This window comes from Sorex araneus, chromosome 2, assembly GCF_027595985.1.
Source record: "Sorex araneus isolate mSorAra2 chromosome 2, mSorAra2.pri, whole genome shotgun sequence".
Lineage (NCBI taxonomy): Eukaryota > Metazoa > Chordata > Mammalia > Eulipotyphla > Soricidae > Sorex > Sorex araneus.
Genome location: NC_073303.1, coordinates 275,038,881 through 275,057,634, shown reverse-complemented (window position 1 = coordinate 275,057,634; position 18,754 = coordinate 275,038,881). Strand labels below are relative to the sequence as shown.

General features: G+C 54.2%; 1 protein-coding gene across 4 annotated transcripts in view; it reads left to right on the top strand.

The window, feature by feature from the left end:
* RASA2 (RAS p21 protein activator 2) overlaps positions 1-8,503 on the top strand; it is a 104,355-nt gene extending 95,852 nt beyond the window's left edge. For all 4 annotated transcript variants that reach the window (XM_055126103.1, XM_055126101.1, XM_055126102.1 and 1 more), the window contains 5 exons: positions 687-769; positions 1,825-2,033; positions 2,829-2,932; positions 3,647-3,836; positions 5,719-8,503. In XM_055126103.1, coding sequence (XP_054982078.1) covers positions 687-769; positions 1,825-2,033; positions 2,829-2,932; positions 3,647-3,836; positions 5,719-5,749 — 617 coding nt within the window. In that variant the 3' untranslated portion in view covers positions 5,750-8,503. The remainder of the gene's footprint in view (positions 1-686; positions 770-1,824; positions 2,034-2,828; positions 2,933-3,646; positions 3,837-5,718) is intronic.
* The last annotated feature ends 10,251 nt before the right edge of the window (positions 8,504-18,754 follow it).

The window sequence follows — 18,754 nt, the reverse complement described above, 5'->3', positions numbered from 1 at the left end:
AGACCATGTGGGATGCAGGGCAGATGCCCTCTCCGATGACTTTTGTTCTGGCCCACAGAGTTCCTTTCGCAGGCTAAACTATCCTCAGCTTCTCACAGTTTTCTTTTTAAGGTTTTTTTGGGGGTTTGGGCCACACCCCACTGTGCCCAGGTCTCACACCCGACTCTGCACTGAGGGATCATTCCTGGAGGTGCTGGGGGGCCCTGTGGGGTGCTGGAGATTGAACAGGGTCAGCAGTGCTGGACAAGCACCTCACCTGGTGTACTATCTCTCTGGCCCCCAATTTCTAACTCTTAAGATAAAGAAAAACACAAAAATCTACATAGGAATCCTCAGATTCATTGTTTGCATAATGCTACAATGAAGCCTACAATGAATTCTCAGCAAGTATTGAGTGGGTCTCTATTACTAAGTAGATTAATTTCTTCAGTCCCCATATAACCACTGTTAGGTAACACAGTGTTTTTATTCCCTACATAGGGGTCAAATTTGTTTTCACATTTGCCTAGATATTTTTAAAATTTATATTAAAGAGAAAGTCACCACAGATCAAAATTCATCTGTTCCATAAAATCGACCATGTATGTGTTCTACTGAGAAGACGGGTATAGACTTTACAAAGCCTAGTCTTTCTGCTTTGTGATTCTGATTGCATTTAAATGGATCCTGCTTCTGTTATCATTTAGGCAAAGATGCAATTTACACAATTCCGGTGAAGAACATCCTTGCCGTGGAAAAACTGGAAGAGAGCTCTTTCAACAAGAAAAATGTAAGTCGCATAAATATTTAATAAAGCATTTTAAGGGGCTAGAGCAATAGCACAGCGGGTAGGGCGTTTGCCTTGCACGCGGCCGACCCGGGTTCGATTCCCAGCATCCCATATGGTCCCCTGAGCACCGCCAGGGGTAATTCCTGAGTGCAGAGCCAGGAGCAACCCCTGTGCATCGCCGGGTGTGACCCAAAAAGCAAAAAAAAAAAAAAAATTAAAATTAAAAAAAAAAACGAGTTTTAAGTTCCACGTGTCAGTATTTTGTGTTTGCCATTAATCATTAATGAATGACCCATTGCTGGTTAATCTTGTCTCAAAATTATTATTGTTGAAGCCTTCATACTGACCTTAGCCTGTTAAGCTAAGGCTATTTTTCCACTGTTGTCTCAGATTTTGCAACTCGATGTCCAAGTAGGAAAGTTTGTCTGTCGAAACCAGTTGCACAAACTGATCCGCTGCCACTCTCTGTTATGCCGTCACTTGAGCCAGCCGAAGGCTTTCTCTTCACACCTTCCCAAGCTTTTCCTTCCCTTCTGTTCTGTCCTCCATCTGAAACTCTCCATCCCTGTTGAGGGGTCAGTTGGTTCCTTTGGACAGTGATGGTGTCCCCAGATTATATTGTGTTGTACTGCTTGACGCCATGTGGTTCAGATCATCCTTAGAGCCCGCAAAGGAATCTCAGGTTTCTGAGCTGTAGTTACCTAACCGAGGAATCGTATGCCTGGTATAGGGGACACACTGTCACTGTCATCCCGTTGCTCATCATTTGTTCGAGGGGGCACCAGTAACGTCTCTCATTGAGAGACTTATTGTTACTGTTTTTTGCATATCCAGTACGCACGGGGAGCTTGCCAGGCTCTGCCGCTCGGGCTCGATACTCTCGGTAGCTTGCCGGGCTCTCCGAGAGGGGCGGAGGAATCGAACTCGGGTCGGCCGCGTGAAACGCGAACGCCCAACCGCTGTGCTATCGCTCCAGCCCAGGACACACACATCCCTTTTTATTTTGGTATCCAACCTTTTGGTCACTAACTTCTTGACCTTAATTGCCGATGAAGATGTTCCAGGTCATCCATACGGAGAAACCACTCTACGTGCAAGCCAACAACTGTGTGGAAGCCAACGAGTGGATCGACGTGCTGTGCCGCGTGAGCCGGTGCAACCAGAACAGGCTCAGCGTGTACCACCCCGCGGCGTACCTCAACGGAAACTGGCTCTGCTGCCAGGAGACGAGTGAGAGCACCCTGGGCTGCAAGCCGTGCACGGCGTAAGTAGGGGCTTCCCAGGCAGGAGGAAAGCCGGGTCCCACAGCGGCGTATCCATACGGTCTGCTCAGGAAATGGCATGAGGTGCTGTTTCGTGCCCCACACAGTGAAACCTTCAGCACCCGCTGAGTGGGGCTGAAGCCATAGCACAGCGGGGAGGGCATTTGCCTTGCACGCAGCTGACCTGTGTTCGATTCCTCCGCCCCTCTCGGTCCCCTGAGCACCGCCAGGAGTAATTCCTGAGCGCAGAGCCAGGAGGAACCCCTGTGCATCGCCAGTTGTGACACAAAGAGGAAAAAAAAAAACCAGGAAGGAAACGAGGCAGAGGGGCCAGACACTAGCCGGCAGCCCTCAGGGAAGGCGGCTCAGTAGGTGGCGCATAGAGACGCAGAGAGTAAATTAGTGTCTCGAGGGACTGGTGTGCTGATGGAGGGGGGATTGCTTTTGGGGGTGGCAAAGTGTTCCAGTGGTGGGTGCAGAGGCCAGGCGGGGTGGGGGCGGGAGGAGGGATGTGTAAATCCCTGTGCACAGGAAAGAAGCACTGCACCTCCTCTCACTCTGAGCCCCGCGCCCCTGAGGAGCGAGGCGCCGCTCTAGCGGCAGAGCGTGTGAGCAGCTTGCACACTCCCTTCCTCTTGCTCACACCTGCATGACCACCGGGCCCCCCTTGCCCTCCTTTCTGGAACCCTGTGCCTTCTGCCAAGCCCTGTGACCCCGGTGTTAGTCCCGAGCCATCCAGCGCCTCTGGCCTGTTCAGGAGGTGCAGTGCTCAGTGTCTCCCGTTTCGTTCCTCCCAGCGGCATCCCCGCGGACATCCAGATAGACATCGACGAGGACAGAGAGGCAGAGAGGATCTATTCCCTTTTCAGCCTCAATATGCCAAAGCTGCAGAAAATGGAAGGTAAGTGGGCACTTAAAATATTTTTAAATAACTAAGCACCGCGCTGTCGCACTGTCGTCCCGTTGTTCATCGATTTGCTCGAGCAGGCACCAGTAATGTCTCCACTGTGAGGCTTCTTGTTACTGTTTTTGGCATATCCAGTATGCGATGGGTAGCTTGCCAGGCTCTGCCATGCGGGTGGGATACTCTCGGTAGCTTGCTGGGCTCTCCGAGAGGGGCGGAGAAATTGAACCCGGGTCGGCTGCGTGCAATGCAAATACCCTACCTGCTAAAATCCTTGATAATTTCTTTTTTTTTTTTGCTTTTTGGGGTCACACCCGATGATGCACAGGGGTTATTCCTGGCTCTGCACTCAGGAATTACCCCTGGCGGTGCTCACGGGACCATATGGGATGCTGGGAATCGAACCTGGGTTGGCCGCATGCAAGGCAAACGCCCTACCTGCTGTGCTATTACTCCAGCCCAATCCTTGATAATTTCTAAGTGTTATTTTGGCATTGTTTGTCAATGTCATATTTACTTATAAGAAAGTTAGCCTAAAAGGAGATGTTTTTCTATAGCATTTCACGAAGTAAAAACGCTGTTTTTTCAAAAGACTAACGTCTGGTTTTCTGAGGAAATCTCCCATGTCGGGGCTGTTGAGAAGTTCTTATTTGTAATATGGTCGCCCTGGCGACACTGGGTGGTCTCACAGGGGCGTTCCTGTTTCTCCAGAGGCCTGTGGAACCATCGCAGTCTATCAGGGGCCTCAGAAAGAGCCTGATGACTATTCCAACTTTGTCATTGAGGATTCTGTGACGACCTTCAAGACCATTCAGCAAATAAAAAGCCTCATAGAGAAGTTAGATGAGCCTCATGAAAAGTACAGGAAGAAAAGATCAAGTAGTGCAAAGCTTGGGAGCAAGTAAGTATCCGTGGAGGCGCTTCTACGTGTTGTCTTGTAGCTTCGTTTGAGATCCCTTGCACTTTGTCCCGTCCTTCCAGCCGGGAAAACTAAGAAACTTCTTAGTTTCTTGACTGCTTCCTCAGCAGCGAAGAAATTCATGCGTGGCCCTGGATAATAGATTATAAGGTCACTCTATCACTTCTATCACTGTGTCACGGTCATCCCATTGCTCAAACGGGCACCAGTAACGTCTCCATTGTGAGACTTGTTACTGTTTTGGGCATATCGAATATGCCACAGGTAGCTTGCCAGGCTCTGCCATGCGGGCAAGATACTCTCGATAGCTTGCCGGGCTCTCTGAGAGAGGTGGAGGAATGGAACCCAGGTTGGCCGCGTGCAAGGCAAACACCCTACTGCTGTGCTATTGCTCCAGCCCGATTTACAAGATAGGCGCATAAATTGAAACATTCACTGCTGATTGTCAGTAAAAGAACTTACTTTAAAACTTTTTTTTTTTTTAATAATGTAGGAGTACTGCTATTTGTTCAGCCATTGACTAAGCTGATTGGATTGGGCATGAACTCCATATTCTTTTTTTTTTTTAAATTGTATAACCGTAAGATCGAGTCACAGAGCTTTCACGTTTGAGAGTCAGCCTAAGTGATGAAACACCCCCCCCACCAGCGCACACTCTCCACTACCCACAGCCCAGTGCTCACCCTGCCTCTATGGCAGACAATTTCCCCAGTACTCTCTCTAATTTGGGGCATTATGTAAAACTTTTTTTTTATTACAAAAAAAACCCATATGGGGGGCTGGAGCGATAGCTCAGCGGGTAGGGCGTTTGCCTTGCACGCAGCCAACCCGGGTTCGAATCCCAGCATCCCATATGGTCCCCTGAGCATCGCCAGGAGTAATTCCTGAGTGCAGAGCCAGGAGTAACCCCTGTGCATCGCCAGGTGTGACCCAAAAAGCAAAAAAAAAAAAAAAAAAACCCATATGGGCGGGGAGCCTCCGTTTAATAGGTGGGGGGCCAGCTGGCCTACACACAGGGAGCGACAAAGCCCTGGGCCCTGTCATGGGGCCGCCTCACTCGGCCCCCTCTGCCGTCCCGATGGCGACCCACGTGGGCGTGCTGGGAGTCTCCCTGCTCACAGCGTTCCTGCGAGGAAGGGCACGAATAGGGCAATCAGGGCCCTGATTTCCAGCTGCCTGGCCCTGCGGTTCCCACCACAGAGGGCAGCTGGGATACGGTTCTCACGCCCGCGTGGAGCTCTGGACACGGAGTGTCCGGCGAGTCCAGCGCCCACCACGGCAGGCGGCTCTGCGTCCCCTCCCACCTACTCCCGAGTTGGAACCTTCCTTTCAAACGATGGGTTTACTCTGGGCTGGAGGGACCTGGGGCCACCCCCAGGTGGGCGCATCAGGCCCTGGCCCTGAGCTGTCACCTGTGCCAGCGCCACCGGGTGCAGATCTGCTTGTCAGGTGTCTCCGAGATGTCCTGACCCTCCTGTCTGCAGGGTGTGACCCAGGCCGCCCGGAGCCCCGGGAAGTTCCCTTCTCAGCTTCCAGCCGAGGTCGGGCCCTCCTGCCCCGTGCCTCTCCAGCCTCCTCCCCCTCGAGTGGCCGGTTCCCTGGTGCTGCCCCATTGTACCCGCCCGTGTCAGAGTGGCAGTGCCACGGGGGCCCCTGTCCTCTGTCGGTGGCTGTCCTGCCGTGTGTCTGGAATAGAGCCTGGCATAGAATGGTGGGGCGGGTTTGCACTTGCTGGATTCATAAAGTCGAACATGCCAGGAGGGATTATCCGGAGAAGGTTACAGATAGTGTTTGGATAACGTGAGCTATTTGCTACATTTTAGGAATGTTACTCTCTTAGTGATTTTATTTTACTCTCTCCTAGGGAAAATCCAATCGTTGGGAAGACCTCTTAAGATTTAACCAGTCGATGCAGAAGAACTGGAAATATTTTTGTTGGCATTTTTTGATTTGTCATATTTTGTTCAGAGTATTTAAGAATGAACATTGACTTCCACGTCACCCACATTTACATTGTATTTAATATTTAATAACAGATTACTGGGGAATCTTGGTATTGATGTATTAATAGAGAAATTGAAATCCAAGAATCCCTTCCTATTTTGTGTCAAAAGCCATGGTTCTGCAATTTTTTTAATAGAAAGAATCTTCTCTAAAGAAGCTTTGTAACAAAAAGAAAACTCCACAGCAAGAAACCGTCTCTCCTGTAACACTCTGTGTTTGTTCCGTGGACTCTCACTACCATTAGTGCCTGCTCTATACTGCCAACATCGTGTTCAGCTAGGAGACCCCCGTCCGTGACACACCAGAGCTTTCCGTGCAGTTCATCTAGACCCTCCCTCTGGAAGAACGAAGGAAACGGAGAGACAGAGTCCTTGGCTCCACCGTTCATCGCAGCTCACCAGGGGGCCGGCAACCGGAACTCGAGGCTGCTGCCGGGGGTCCACGGGGGTCGCTGGATCGTGGCCTCTTTGGAGGGGTCAGCCGAGAGCGCCTCCGTGGAGGGAAGCAGGGAATACCCCGGGTGCGGGCAGCTCGTGGACACGTGGAATGAGTGACGGACGGCGAGGAAAGAATGGGAGCACTGAACGCTTTCTCCTGGGCTGAGGCATTAGGTACTCTTTGGGGTTGGTTGGTCAGTTGGTGAGCGTTCAGGTGAGCGTGCCCGCGGAGGCGAGCCTGCAGGACGGTGGCAGGGGACTCTCCGGACCTCACCGAGCCTGCCGGCTCCCTCGAGGGGCCACCTGGCGGGAAGTTGAGGGAACAGTCACTCGGCGCACTTTACTAATCTGGCAGCCCCAGATTATCCTTGATACTCCATGGTATCAAATCTTTATGATCAGTTGAATGATCACTGTTTGTCTAGAAATACTGCTACTCTGAAAATGTTTGTAGTTTGTTGCTGTTTCCTTATTGCCCGCTAAGCCAAATGGGATTTGGGCGAGCAACTGTTCGAATCGTCGGTTCCCCGAATTTTACACGCATCCTAAAACCTTAATGGACATCAGCTGCCTACGCAAGTCGCCCTCCCGCAGAGGGGAACACTCGTACACCGTCAGTATTAAGCCCATGGTACTCTTGTCTTTTAGCAAACATTTTCGAAATGTGGTACTTCAGACCTTAGACTATTTACACGTGTTCCTGTTGAAAACTGTGACTTATTATTGTAAGTCTAGCTCGTAGTGCTTGTTTTTGGTTTTGTTTCTTTCCCTGAGCATAAGCTATAACTCAGGCTGTATTTGGCCAATCACGTCGTTGGTGTTTTTAATAACATTCTTGCTCTGTCAATGAATGGTAACTGCATAATAGGTTTCTCTCCATGCTCGTACCCTCAGCTGTTCGATGTAGGAATCAGCGCTCGATGGCACCTGGGACGGGTCCCTGGTCCGTTTTAGAGAGAAGTTTGCTGGAGTCCCGTAGATGTAGATTGCATCTGCTCCACTGTAACCGTGAATGTGAATGCTCCTGCCCTTTTAATTAATTGCTCCTTGCTGAATTTCATTAGAAGTCCCTGCAGAGTACCCGTGAGCGTGGCCAGGTACCCCTCATCACTCTCGGGCTTGCTTGTTTAGTCCTGTGGTTTCAGGGGAGGAGGCTGACTGGCTCTAATGGCAGAGCCATCCTTTCCTTTCTCAAGGTCACGGCTGGATTCCCCTGGGAAGGGAAGAGACCAGCTAGCTGGTCGTTTCAAATCGCCAGTGGGGCCAGAATCAACCCCTTGGCAGAGTCTAAAACGTCCTGTGAATGTTAACGCATCGTAGTTGCTGAGATTCCCCGGAAAGCATCACCTCCGCCTGGGTCCGCAGGCTGGGCCGGTGCTTCGTCCTCACAGGCCGCCTCCCTGAGGAGGCCTCAGGCTTTTGCCACCCAAACCTGCTTCTCGGCCTTTTCCTCACTTGAAAAATTACTCGGCAGCTCACTCACCCTTCCAGCCTGAACGCCCCGAGGAGCGAGGACAGGGGGACAGGGAGAACTCTCGCTGTCAGAGGCACTTCCGGGTCTCACTGCAGCCATATCCATCTGTGTAGTGTGTGGTCAGTGTGTTGCTTGCGTTGTTGTTGTTGTTGTTGTTGTCGTCGTTGTTTAACTTTGTTTTTGTTTCAATACTCATTTAGTAAGACAATGGTCAACAGCAGTTAACGTTGCTTCTGGTATTTTCTTTTCAACTCAAAGGAGATAGTGTATCTAACTGAGCTATTTTATTTGCCAAAGAAATGTTTATAATATCACGGGTAAATAGTTAAGTGTCAAAACTCGACTCCTTATTCTATATACATATATTTTTTAAAAAATAAAAAGGAAAAAGTGACAATGCGACATTTGTTTCTGAAGCCTGAGTCCTTTCTGTCAGCTTCGGGAGAGCATCCCTCGGGCCCTGGGACTCCGTGGACCCTGCAGGATTAATAATAGCGGCTTTCATTTTTACTAACTTGGAAATGACTGTGTTGCTAGGAAATACAGATTTTCTACAGTGTCCAGTTCAAAAAAATGTAAGTTATCAAAACCTTAGTGAACTTGTGTGACCATGTTGTATTGTTCAGAATGTATTTTTATTTAAATTTTATTTTCTTATCAAGAGTATTATAAAAATTTAAAACTTTTGTAACTGTCGCTTGAAAATAACTCAAATAAATTACAAGGAGCCTGTCCGTTCTTTGTGCGACCTTTCCTTTTGCTGGGTTTGGGGTTTCTTACTTGCCCCTACTGGTGCAGGAAGCGGTGAGAGGAAGTGAGTCGTTCCCGTGGACAGCGTGGAGCGCCTGCCTCGGGCCCCGCACCCTGCTCTTCCCCGGCACCCACCCCGGCTCCTAGTTCCTGGCCATGTGGCTCTCCCACAATCCACAGAAACACTTTGTTCTCAGCCAGGTGACAGCCCCAAGGCCCAGATTGTGTCAGTGGATTCTGGTTCGACCACTGAGGCCAGAGTCATTCCCCTACGACACTCAGCAGCTGCCGGGGCTGCCCAAACACACCTCCCGAGCGCCCAACTCTGGGGAAGTTCCGGTTCCTAAAGTGGAAAGAACCGGGATGAGAATCTCTAGGGCCCTTCCTTGTACTGGGACCCCCGAATCCCGCCTGTCAGGAGCAAAGACTCAACCGGTGTGTTGGACAAGTTGTTCAAACTTGTCAGGCCCAGGCGCGCAAGGGCCCTGCCTGCCTCAACCGCTGTGCCCTTTCCCAGTGCGAGTTGTGTGTCCGTGAAACAGCCCGCCTTCCAGGGGCCACTGCGTTGCATGGACCAGTGCTGACCATCTAAGCCGCTTCTGTGGAAACGGGCCGAGTGCAGAGACTTTGGCCCGGTTGTCACACACATCCTCGCCTGCAGTTTCATCTCGGCCAAAAGGTTCCGCTCACACCGCAGCTGGCAAAGGCGTGGGCGAGTCAGGAAACCAAAGGCCTGTCGAGGCTCATTTTCTCACCTCCCGTATTTTAAATCCTTTGGTGTCTCATGCTAGCAAAACCTTTGTCATCTCTATCACTTTTTTTCACTGCAAATGAAAAGAATGAATCTTAATATACAAAAAGCTTTTTGTGTGTCTGGAACGAACGGCATTATTTCCCAAGTCAAATACTCCTCCCGCCCCCATCCCAGACCAAGATGCTCGCGCCACCTGGCACAGGTCCCGTCACTTTCCATGACTTGTCTGTGTAATGGGCAGAGACAGGACAGATGGTGGGAAAAGACGAAGTCATTATTCTGCGCTTAAGATTGCAAACGAGGGGCTGGAGCGATAGCACAGCGGGGAGGGCGTTTGCCTTGCACGCGGCCGACCCGGGTTTGATTCCCAGCATCCCATAGGGTCCTCTGAGCACCGCCAGGGGTAATTCCTGAGTGCATGAGCCAGGAGTAACCGCTGTGCATCGCTAGGTGTAACCCAAAAAGCAAAAAAAAAAAGATTGCAAACAAGGCTGGGGCGGTGGGCCAGGCGCGCCTACTTGGCTTGCGTGGGATGCTCACTGCACCCCCAGCCATGTGTTACCCCCAGCACCCTGGAGCCTTCCCCTGATCGCAGCCGAGCCCACATGCAAGGTGACTCCGAGCTGGTCAGCGGGTCCAGCCCATACCAGACAGCCCAGGGCCCCCCAGCTATTTGTGCAGATACCTTGGGGTCCTTTCATGTGCCCGCTCAGCTTCCCCCATACCGCACCCCTGCCAGACCCCATGACTAAGCAGGGGTAGCCCTGTGAATGGTGTCGCCATCAGGAACCCAGGCCCTGGTCACTGGTGGCGGAGAAGTGGCCGGCACCTGGCTGCCACCTGGCATTGGTTTGGCACGAAGCCAAGAGCCCAAGGCAGTGCTCCTGCCACAGTGGGGGCCACAGAAGCTGACCCCAAACCTCAGGGACAAGAGCTCAAAAGGCAGGACGGGCTCACCAGCCTCGGGCTCAGTCGGCTGCTGGCGGGCCCGCGGCAGAGCCCCGAGTCCCTCGCTTGGCTCTGGTCCTGTCAGCCCTTCCCCAATGATCCTCACCACCCCGCCCCTCTCTGGGGCCGCCAGACGACCTCTTCAGGCGCCAAGAACTCCAGTGTCACAGTCTGAGGCCAAACGTGGTAAGTCAGCGGAGCCCGGCCCACTGGGGTGGCACCTGTGCTGCAGAGGACATTCCCGGGGTGGCCCTGGGGATGAGGCCTGCACCTTCGTTCACCCTGTGCTCAGAGGCTGCAGCCCCCACCTGCCAGTTCTTTTGTGGGCACATGCAGGAACTGACTCCCGAGGGCACTGTCCTCTCCCTCCTCTGCCTCCCCCCGTAGAGGGAGTGACCCCTTGATCGCCTCAGACCTTCACAGTCAGAGCGTCACAACGTGGCTGTGCCCTGGGATTCGCTGTGTTTTTTTACTGCTTTAGGATTCTACTCAGCCGCTTACAATGAGGAGATTGAAACGCTTCAATCTAGAGGCTGGAGCGATAGCACAGCGGGTAGGGCATTTGCCTTGCACGCGGCCAACCCGGCTTCGATTCCCAGCATCCCATATGGTCCCCTGAGCACCGCCAGGAGTGATTCCTGAGTGCAGAGCCAGGAGTAGCCCCTGTGCATTGCTGGGTGTGACCCAAAAAGCAAAAAAAAAAAAAAAAAAAAAGAAACGCTTCAATCTAATCACTCCGAAGGTACTCTTACTGCAAACAGAGAAATGTGAAAACTGTCACCAGCAGAGAAACAGGACAGGGGCCGGAGCGATAGCACAGCAGGGAGGGCATTTGCCTCGAACGCGGCAGACCTGCGTTCAATCCCTGGCATCCCATATGGTCCCCTGAGCACCCCCAGGAGTCAATTCCTGAACACAGAGCCAGGAGGAACCCCTAGCAAGAGCCAGGAGGAACCCCTAGCAACGCTGGGTGTGACCCAAAAATAAAAAACCAGAGAGTTTTTCTTTTAAAAAAAAAAAAGAACAACAGGGGACTGGAGCGATAGCACAGTGGGTAGGGTGTTTGCCTTGCACACGGCCAACATGGGTTCGATTCCCAGCATCCCATATGGTCCCCTGAGAATTGCCAGGAGTAATTCCTGAGTGCATGAGCCAGGAGTAGCCCATGAGCAATGCCAGGTATGACCCAAAAAGAAAAAAAAAAAGAACAACAACAACAGGACAGCGAGGCAAGAGAGTAAGTTGTCTGAGGTGCTCGCTTGGACTCGAGATGCTGTGTGAATGTGGATGGCGTGGGTTAGAGCTTGTTTTTCAGTCTCCCTAGCGCATGGGGAATGGGGAGGGTGTGGGGGGCCAGGTGTGTGTGTGGTATGAAGGGTACATGGTGGAGAGGTGTCACTGTGTGTGCTGTGTGTGCGTGCACGCCCATTCTCACACATGTGTGTGGTGCGACATGGGTATAGGAAGTATGTGGGGTGTGGGGGTGAAGGGAAGGGCGATAGGGCTGAGGCGTGTGGGTTAAGAGGAGGAAATGTGGTATATGTGTGAGTGTGTGTGTTTGACTATATGGTGGGAAACGTGGGGTCTGGTGTGGGGGTGAAGTGTTGGGTATATGTGGGCAGGGGTGAGTCCTTGTGGTGAAGGTTTAAAGTGTGTGTGAGAGACACATGTTGAAATTGAGTTTTCAGTCATACAGTGCTAGGGCTGTTTTCTCTCTCACCAGACTGGGATTTCCGCTGTCTCTCCACACCACCCCCCACACACAGGGAGTTGGGGGGGGGGGGGGCAGAAGCTTCCTTTGACATCTCAGCTGACAGAATAGCCTCCGGGCACTCACGGAACCAACCAGCAGCCTGGAAGGGCCTGTCCCGCCCAGACTCTCCGGGGAGTTCCTCAGCCCTTCTTGAGGCACATAACGCAGCCCCTTGGGCCCAGGCCACTGTGTGCACAAGTACCTCCCAGACCGGGTCACTGTTAGAGCTACAGAACCGGAAGCCTTCCACCTCTGGTGGCATGTTGAAGGGAACAGCTCACTGAAGGGAACAGCATGCTGAAGGGAACAGCACACTGAAGGGAACAGCACACTGAAGGGAACAGCACACTGAAGGAACAGCACACTGAAGGGAACAGCACACTGAAGGGAACAGCTCACTGAAGGGAACAGCACACTGAAGGGAACAGCACGCTGAAGGGAACAGCACACTGAAGGGAACAGCTCACTGAAGGCAACAGCTCACTGAAGGCAACAGCTCACTGAAGGCAACAGCTCACTGAAGGCAACAGCTCACTGAAGGCAACAGCACACTGAAGGGAACAGCTCACTGAAGGGAACAGCTCACTGAAGGCAACAGCTCACTGAAGGCAACAGCACACTGAAGGGAACAGCTCACTGAAGGGAACAGCTCACTGAAGGGAACAGCTCACTGAAGGCAACAGCTCACTGAAGGAACAGCTCACTGAAGGGAACAGCTCACTGAAGGGAACAGCACACTGAAGGCAACAGCTCACTGAAGGAACAGCTCACTGAAGGGAACAGCTCACTGAAGGGAACAGCACACTGAAGGGAACAGCTCACTGAAGGGAACAGCTCACTAAAGGCAACAGCTCACTGAAGGGAACAGCACACTGAAGGGAACAGCTCACTGAAGGGAACAGCTCACTGAAGGGAACAGCACACTGAAGGCAACAGCTCACTGAAGGAACAGCTCACTGAAGGGAACAGCTCACTGAAGGGAACAGCTCACTGAAGGGAACAGCATACTGAAGGCAACAGCTCACTGAAGGCAACAGCTTGTTGAAGGGAACAGCTCGCTGAAGGCAACAGCTCACTGAAGGGAACAGCTCGCTGAAGGGAATAGCACACTGAAGGGAACAGCACTCTGAAGGGAACAGCTCGCTGAAGGGAATTACACCCTGAAGGGATCAGCACATTGAAGGGAACAGCGCACTGAAGGGAACAGCTTGCTGAAGGGAACAGCACGCTGAAGGGAACAGCTCACTGAAGGCAACAGCTCGCTGAAGGGAACAGCACTCTGAAGGGAACAGCTCGCTGAAGGGAACAGCTCGCTGAAGGGAACAGCACTCTGAAGGGAACAGCTCGCTGAAGGGAACAGCTTGCTGAAGGGAACAGCTCGCTGAAGGGAACAGCTTGCTGAAGGGAACAGCACGCTGAGGATCTTTGACACTTGGCCTCAGCCCTTGAGGCGTGCCCAGGCCCTAGCTGCTGGGGTGGCAGGTCCATGTGGAAATCTCTGCTTCGGGGGCCGTTGTGTCTGCAGGGTGTGGGGAAGGCGGGCATTGAACTGGCTGTAACCAGGACCCTGAGCGCAGTGCTGACTGCCCGCTGGAGGGCAATGGCCAAAGCACGGGGACTCGGGGTCGCACAGGCAGCCTGGGGCTCCCCGAGTGGGGGTTAGAGCCCCGAGGGGCTGCCTCTGGGGTAGCCGGGCAGAGTGGGCAGCGTCTGTGATGGTGGTCTCAGGAAGGAGGACGCCAGTGCACTAACTCCAAACTGTCTCCCGTAGCTGCCCTCGGCCCTGGCCCCCTGGACACTGCCCATGAAACTGACCCGCTCCCCAGACGGGCTCAGATGCTCTGAGCCCCAGAGAGGCCGGGAGCAGCCCCAAGGAGTCTTCAAAGACGGACAGACCTGGGTGCCCTCAAGAACCTTCTCAGGCAGCAGGCAGGCTCTTGCCCCTTGAGGCCATCGCTTCCCCCAAGCCTGGGGACCAGCCCCGTGGCCCCTGTGGTCGCCCCACCCTGGAAGCCCCTGGGGGAACAGGCCGACAGCAGCTGGGCTGTCCAAGCATGCACTGGGGTCAGCATGCAGAGCCCGGCGCCCAGCGTTGCCTGCTCCGGCCTCGTGAGCCAACGCCGCAGGGGGCTTGGGGGGGAAGGAAAACAGCCAACGTGCATCGGTTCCAGGCGGGGTCCCGGAAACTGGCAGCTCGGACCCGGGCCCCACAGTCCACTGCGCCTGCCTCTCTGAGGAGCAGGGCTCAGGGAGGGGGCGGCCGAGGAGGGGGTTCCTGGAAACCCGCAGCCCCCAGAGTTCTTCTGGCCTCTCGGTGCCGACAGGGGGCGGGGTCTGCAGGCGGGCCCTGGGGGGCTGGAGCCGTCCAGATACAGAGTCGATGTTCCACAAATATTGTTGTTGGGAGCCCCGTGGGGGCCCTGGCAGGCCCGCGACCAACTGTGGGGAACCACAACAAGCGCGGCGGAGACGCCGTGGGGGCCGCTGTTTACTCCTCGCCGAGCACTGTGCGCCTGGAAACATTCCCCACGTGACTCAGGCCCCTGCGGCTGCAGCTCCAGCCCGAGGAGGGGCCCGGCCCGCAGCTCAGCAGTGGAGACCCCTGAGTGTCTGGCCTGGCATGAGCGAGGCCGACCCCCGTTAGCAGGAACCAGCCCCTCTGCCGCATGGGTGCTGAGGGGCGCGGGGGGGGGCAGGTCCCCTCCCAGGGGGCAGAGGGCACAGAGGGCACCGCGAAACCCACAGGGAGCAGGCAGGCAGCTCCGCAGCGGGCACACACTTGCCTGGTCTGATCCCCAACACACACACTCACACATACATACTCATGCACATACACATACATACTACTCATACACACACACAAACACACACAACACATACACATTCACACATACATACTCATGCACATACATGTACATACTACTCATATACTCACAAACACAACACATACTCATGCACATACACATACGTACTATTCACACACACACAAACACACAACACACACACATTCACACATACTCATGCACATACACATACGTACTACTCATACACTCACAAACACAACACACACATACTCATGCACATACACATATGTAGTACCTGTACACACACAACACACACATTCACAAATTATATATTCATGCACATACACGTACTACTTATACACACACAAGACACACTCACACATACATACTCATGCACATATACATATGTACTACTCATACACATACTTACACAAACATATACAACACATACACTCACACATACACACATACATACTCATGCATATACACATACATACTACTCATACACACTACTCATACACACATACTTGTACACACATACATACTACTCATACACACATACTTGTACACACATACATACTACTCATACACACATACTTGTACACACAAACACACAACACACACTTATACACTCATGTCATACACACACAAGCACACACACAAATGTACATCACACACAGTCATACTTGTACACACACATACACAAACACAATCATATGCACATATACTCATACACGCACACACTCATATACACACACGCATCCTCATGCACACACATACACCATATGCAGCCAGCCACACACTCACACTCATACACAGTCACACATACACGTAAACCCCCCCCCACACACACATCCCTGCACGTAGGATAAGGCGCTTTCCTGATGAGAGGCCAAAGTAGGGAACAAGCAGCTGCCTACTAGCGGGCAGCAGATGAGCAGCTGGGTCCCCTCAGCGGCCGGGAGCCCACTGTGGGTGCCGAGGCTCCCCCTGCAGGGAAGCCCCGCCAGGGGGTGTCCCGGCCTGGATCGGGGCCAAGTCCACGGTGGCAGCGTGCAGGCCGGGGCGCGAGGCGCTCGCCGGTGGTGGGGCCGAGCCCGCCAGGTGCCTGGTGGAGATGTGGGCCCGGCCAGGCCTGTCCTCTTGGACGGGCTCTTGGGGCTGCCGGCCGCTGAGCCGCCTCCCGGGCCTCCTTCTCTGGGGCCTGGGGGGAGGGGGAGAGGGTGCGGGATTCTCGGTTTGGGGGCTGTGGAGCCGCGCTCAGAGCAGCTGGGAGGAGGGGAGCTGTCGTGCCGGGAGCACCATTGAGGAGAGGGTGACGGTCACACCCGGTGCAGGCGGGGTCACTCCTAGTAGTGTTCGGGGGACTGTGTGGTGCCAGAGGTCACACCTGGGTTGGCTGCACCACGGGCAGTGCCCGTCCCCCCGGGGTGTGTTGGATTATAAGACGGTTGCTCTGGGGGGCAGTGTCACCCCCGTTCCAAACACCCTCGCTCCGGTGGTCTCCGCACCCAAATCCCAGACCCGACCCTTCTCCCCTCCACCCCTCCCCCACCTCCCCCTTGGGCGACCTCAGTTCTGTGCCACTTCCCAGTTTTGCTTTCGTGTGGCCTTGGGGAGCCGTGAGCTGCACTGCAGACAGTGACGGAGGCCCACCCGGGCAGGGGAACTTCCAGCTGGGCTTTGAGGGCCGAGTAGGAGTTCTCGTGACAGAGGCACACTCCGCGTACGTGAGGCTGGATTTCCAGAGCCCAGGGAGAGCAGGAGAGAGCAGCCTCGCGTGAAAGCACGGACTCACTCATGAGCTGGGGCAGAACTGGGGGCGCGGAGAGGGGGGTGGTCCTGCACCCACAGGCCACAGAGAAACTGAGCTGAAGGTCTGCGGAACGGGAGGGGGCTGCGTGAGGGGAGGTGGCCAGAGGACTCTCCCCTGGGCACGTCCTCCCGCCTCCCCCCAGGAAGCCTCGCAACCCCCTTCTTGCAAAGCAAACAGCCCCACGTGTGCAAAGGCCTTTGCAGAGGCCCAAGAAAAATGTTGTGTTTAACCTGAGTCAACAGCAGCAGAGGGGCGTGGGGAGACCCGGGCCAGGCTCCGAGATCTCAGCGGCCGAGATGCTTCGGAGCTAATCGCCTTTGAGCGGGGCGCCAGCGGGGCCGTTTCCCGCCCCAGCTAACCTGCCGCCCGCCCGGCCTGAGGAGGGACGGAACGCGCAGCGGGGACCCACAGTTCCTCAGCGCCTCCTGCGGGGCCGGCATGCCGTGGGAGATGGACACGGAGGGCGCAGGGGCCTTGGTCGGTCACCCGTGTCACCATCAGTGCCCCTGAAAGGTGGGGCCAGGCGTCCCGCAGAATCTTCTCCCCCCAGAATCTACTCCCCCTTCTCGGGCCCTCCCCCTCCCTCTCCTACTCCCCCCAAACATCCAAGTGTTTCCCCTTGCTCAGTCTTTCAAGGGGCAGCCATGGGGGCGCCTGAGCAGTTCTCAGGGAGACGAGGAGCCTCCGGCTTAGCCCCCACCCCTCTCCAGAGCCACACGCTCAGTCAGGCCGGGGATTGAACTTGGGGCCTCGCGCGTAGACACGCCAGCCCTCTGAAGCGCTGGGCCAGCCCCCCTTGTTCGAGCTTTCTGCCCTATGTCCTGCGTTGCCTTGGAAGGTTTGGGGGTCCTTGCTTCCTTGTGACTGACCCCGGGGAAGCAGACAGGATGCACGGAAACTCAGGCTGACCCGGTTTCACTTCCCGCTGCGTTAGCCCCGCGGCAGGAAACCGGGCAGGGAATTTCACAAGCGCACACGGAGCTCTCGAAGTGACAGCGGAAATAAGGGCCACAGGACCCCGGTCCACTGACCCTGGAGGGGCCCCGGCGGGCACGGTGGGGTTAGATTGTTTTGTTAAGGACCCCCCAGTCTTGCAGGGTTTCCAGGGCTTTTGCTCCTATTGATGTCGGTGGGCCCCACGGGTGACTTCCGTGAAATGGGGAGGAGAAAGACGGTCACTTTCTCCCCAGCCGCCTCTACCACCCGGGACCCAGGGTTTCTGGGTTCTTGTCTCGCTCGCGGAAAAGAATTTCAGGTGTAGACAAGCAGTGAAGTAAGTAGATTTTATTCAGAGGTTTCTGAGGGAAGGAGGAAGGGATAAGTGGGAGAGAGAATAGTAAGAATAACACGCTCAAGGGAGAACGTGGGCTTCTTCATGGGTGGAGAAAGCCCCTACACATAACCGAGTTTTAGACACAAAACCGAGTTTTAGACACATGAAAGTACACATCTCAAGAGGGGCGATGCGGGCGACACATGTGCTCGGCCATGCAGGTACAAGCAGCACAAGGGCTCAGGCAGCATATGTGGCCCTTCCTTTGTTCAAGGTGTCCTTTATAGGGTTTCTTCAACCTGCCCCCACGTGGGGTTTCTTTCCAGGTAAAAGTTCGTTGCTAAGGAGGTTACCAGGGAGGTTGGGAGTGGTGATGGCCTTCTTTGGGGAACCTCCTGGGGAGGGGTCCATTATCCTCAGGGTCTGCGGATGGTTTCCTCTGGGTCTTTTGTTTTCTTGAATCTGCAAGTCTTAAGAGTCTCCTTCCCAGAGACAGTTAAATCTCAATTTTCATTGCCAAGGGCCTTTCCCTATCTACCTGCCTACATCACTATGGTTGTCAAGGCTTTTCTGTTGTGTTTGTTTTTCAGGGATCGCTCCTGGCACACTCAGGAACCGTATTGGGGGGATGCTGGGGATCGAGCCGGGTGGGGGGTCACGGGTACTTTGCCTGGGGGTCCTCTGTCGTTCAGGCTTTTATTACACCCAGGGAGGAAGTAGCAACTGACAAAGGGGGGCTGGAGTCAGTCCACCAGGCTTGGCTGGAACTCTGCTAATGGGTTGGGCATTGGATTTGCGGGGGGGCGGGGGTGGGGAGGTGGGGGGGTGTCGGAAGTGGGGCCTCCCCGTTGGTGCAGTGCTCAGGGGACCATGCAGTGCAAGAATCG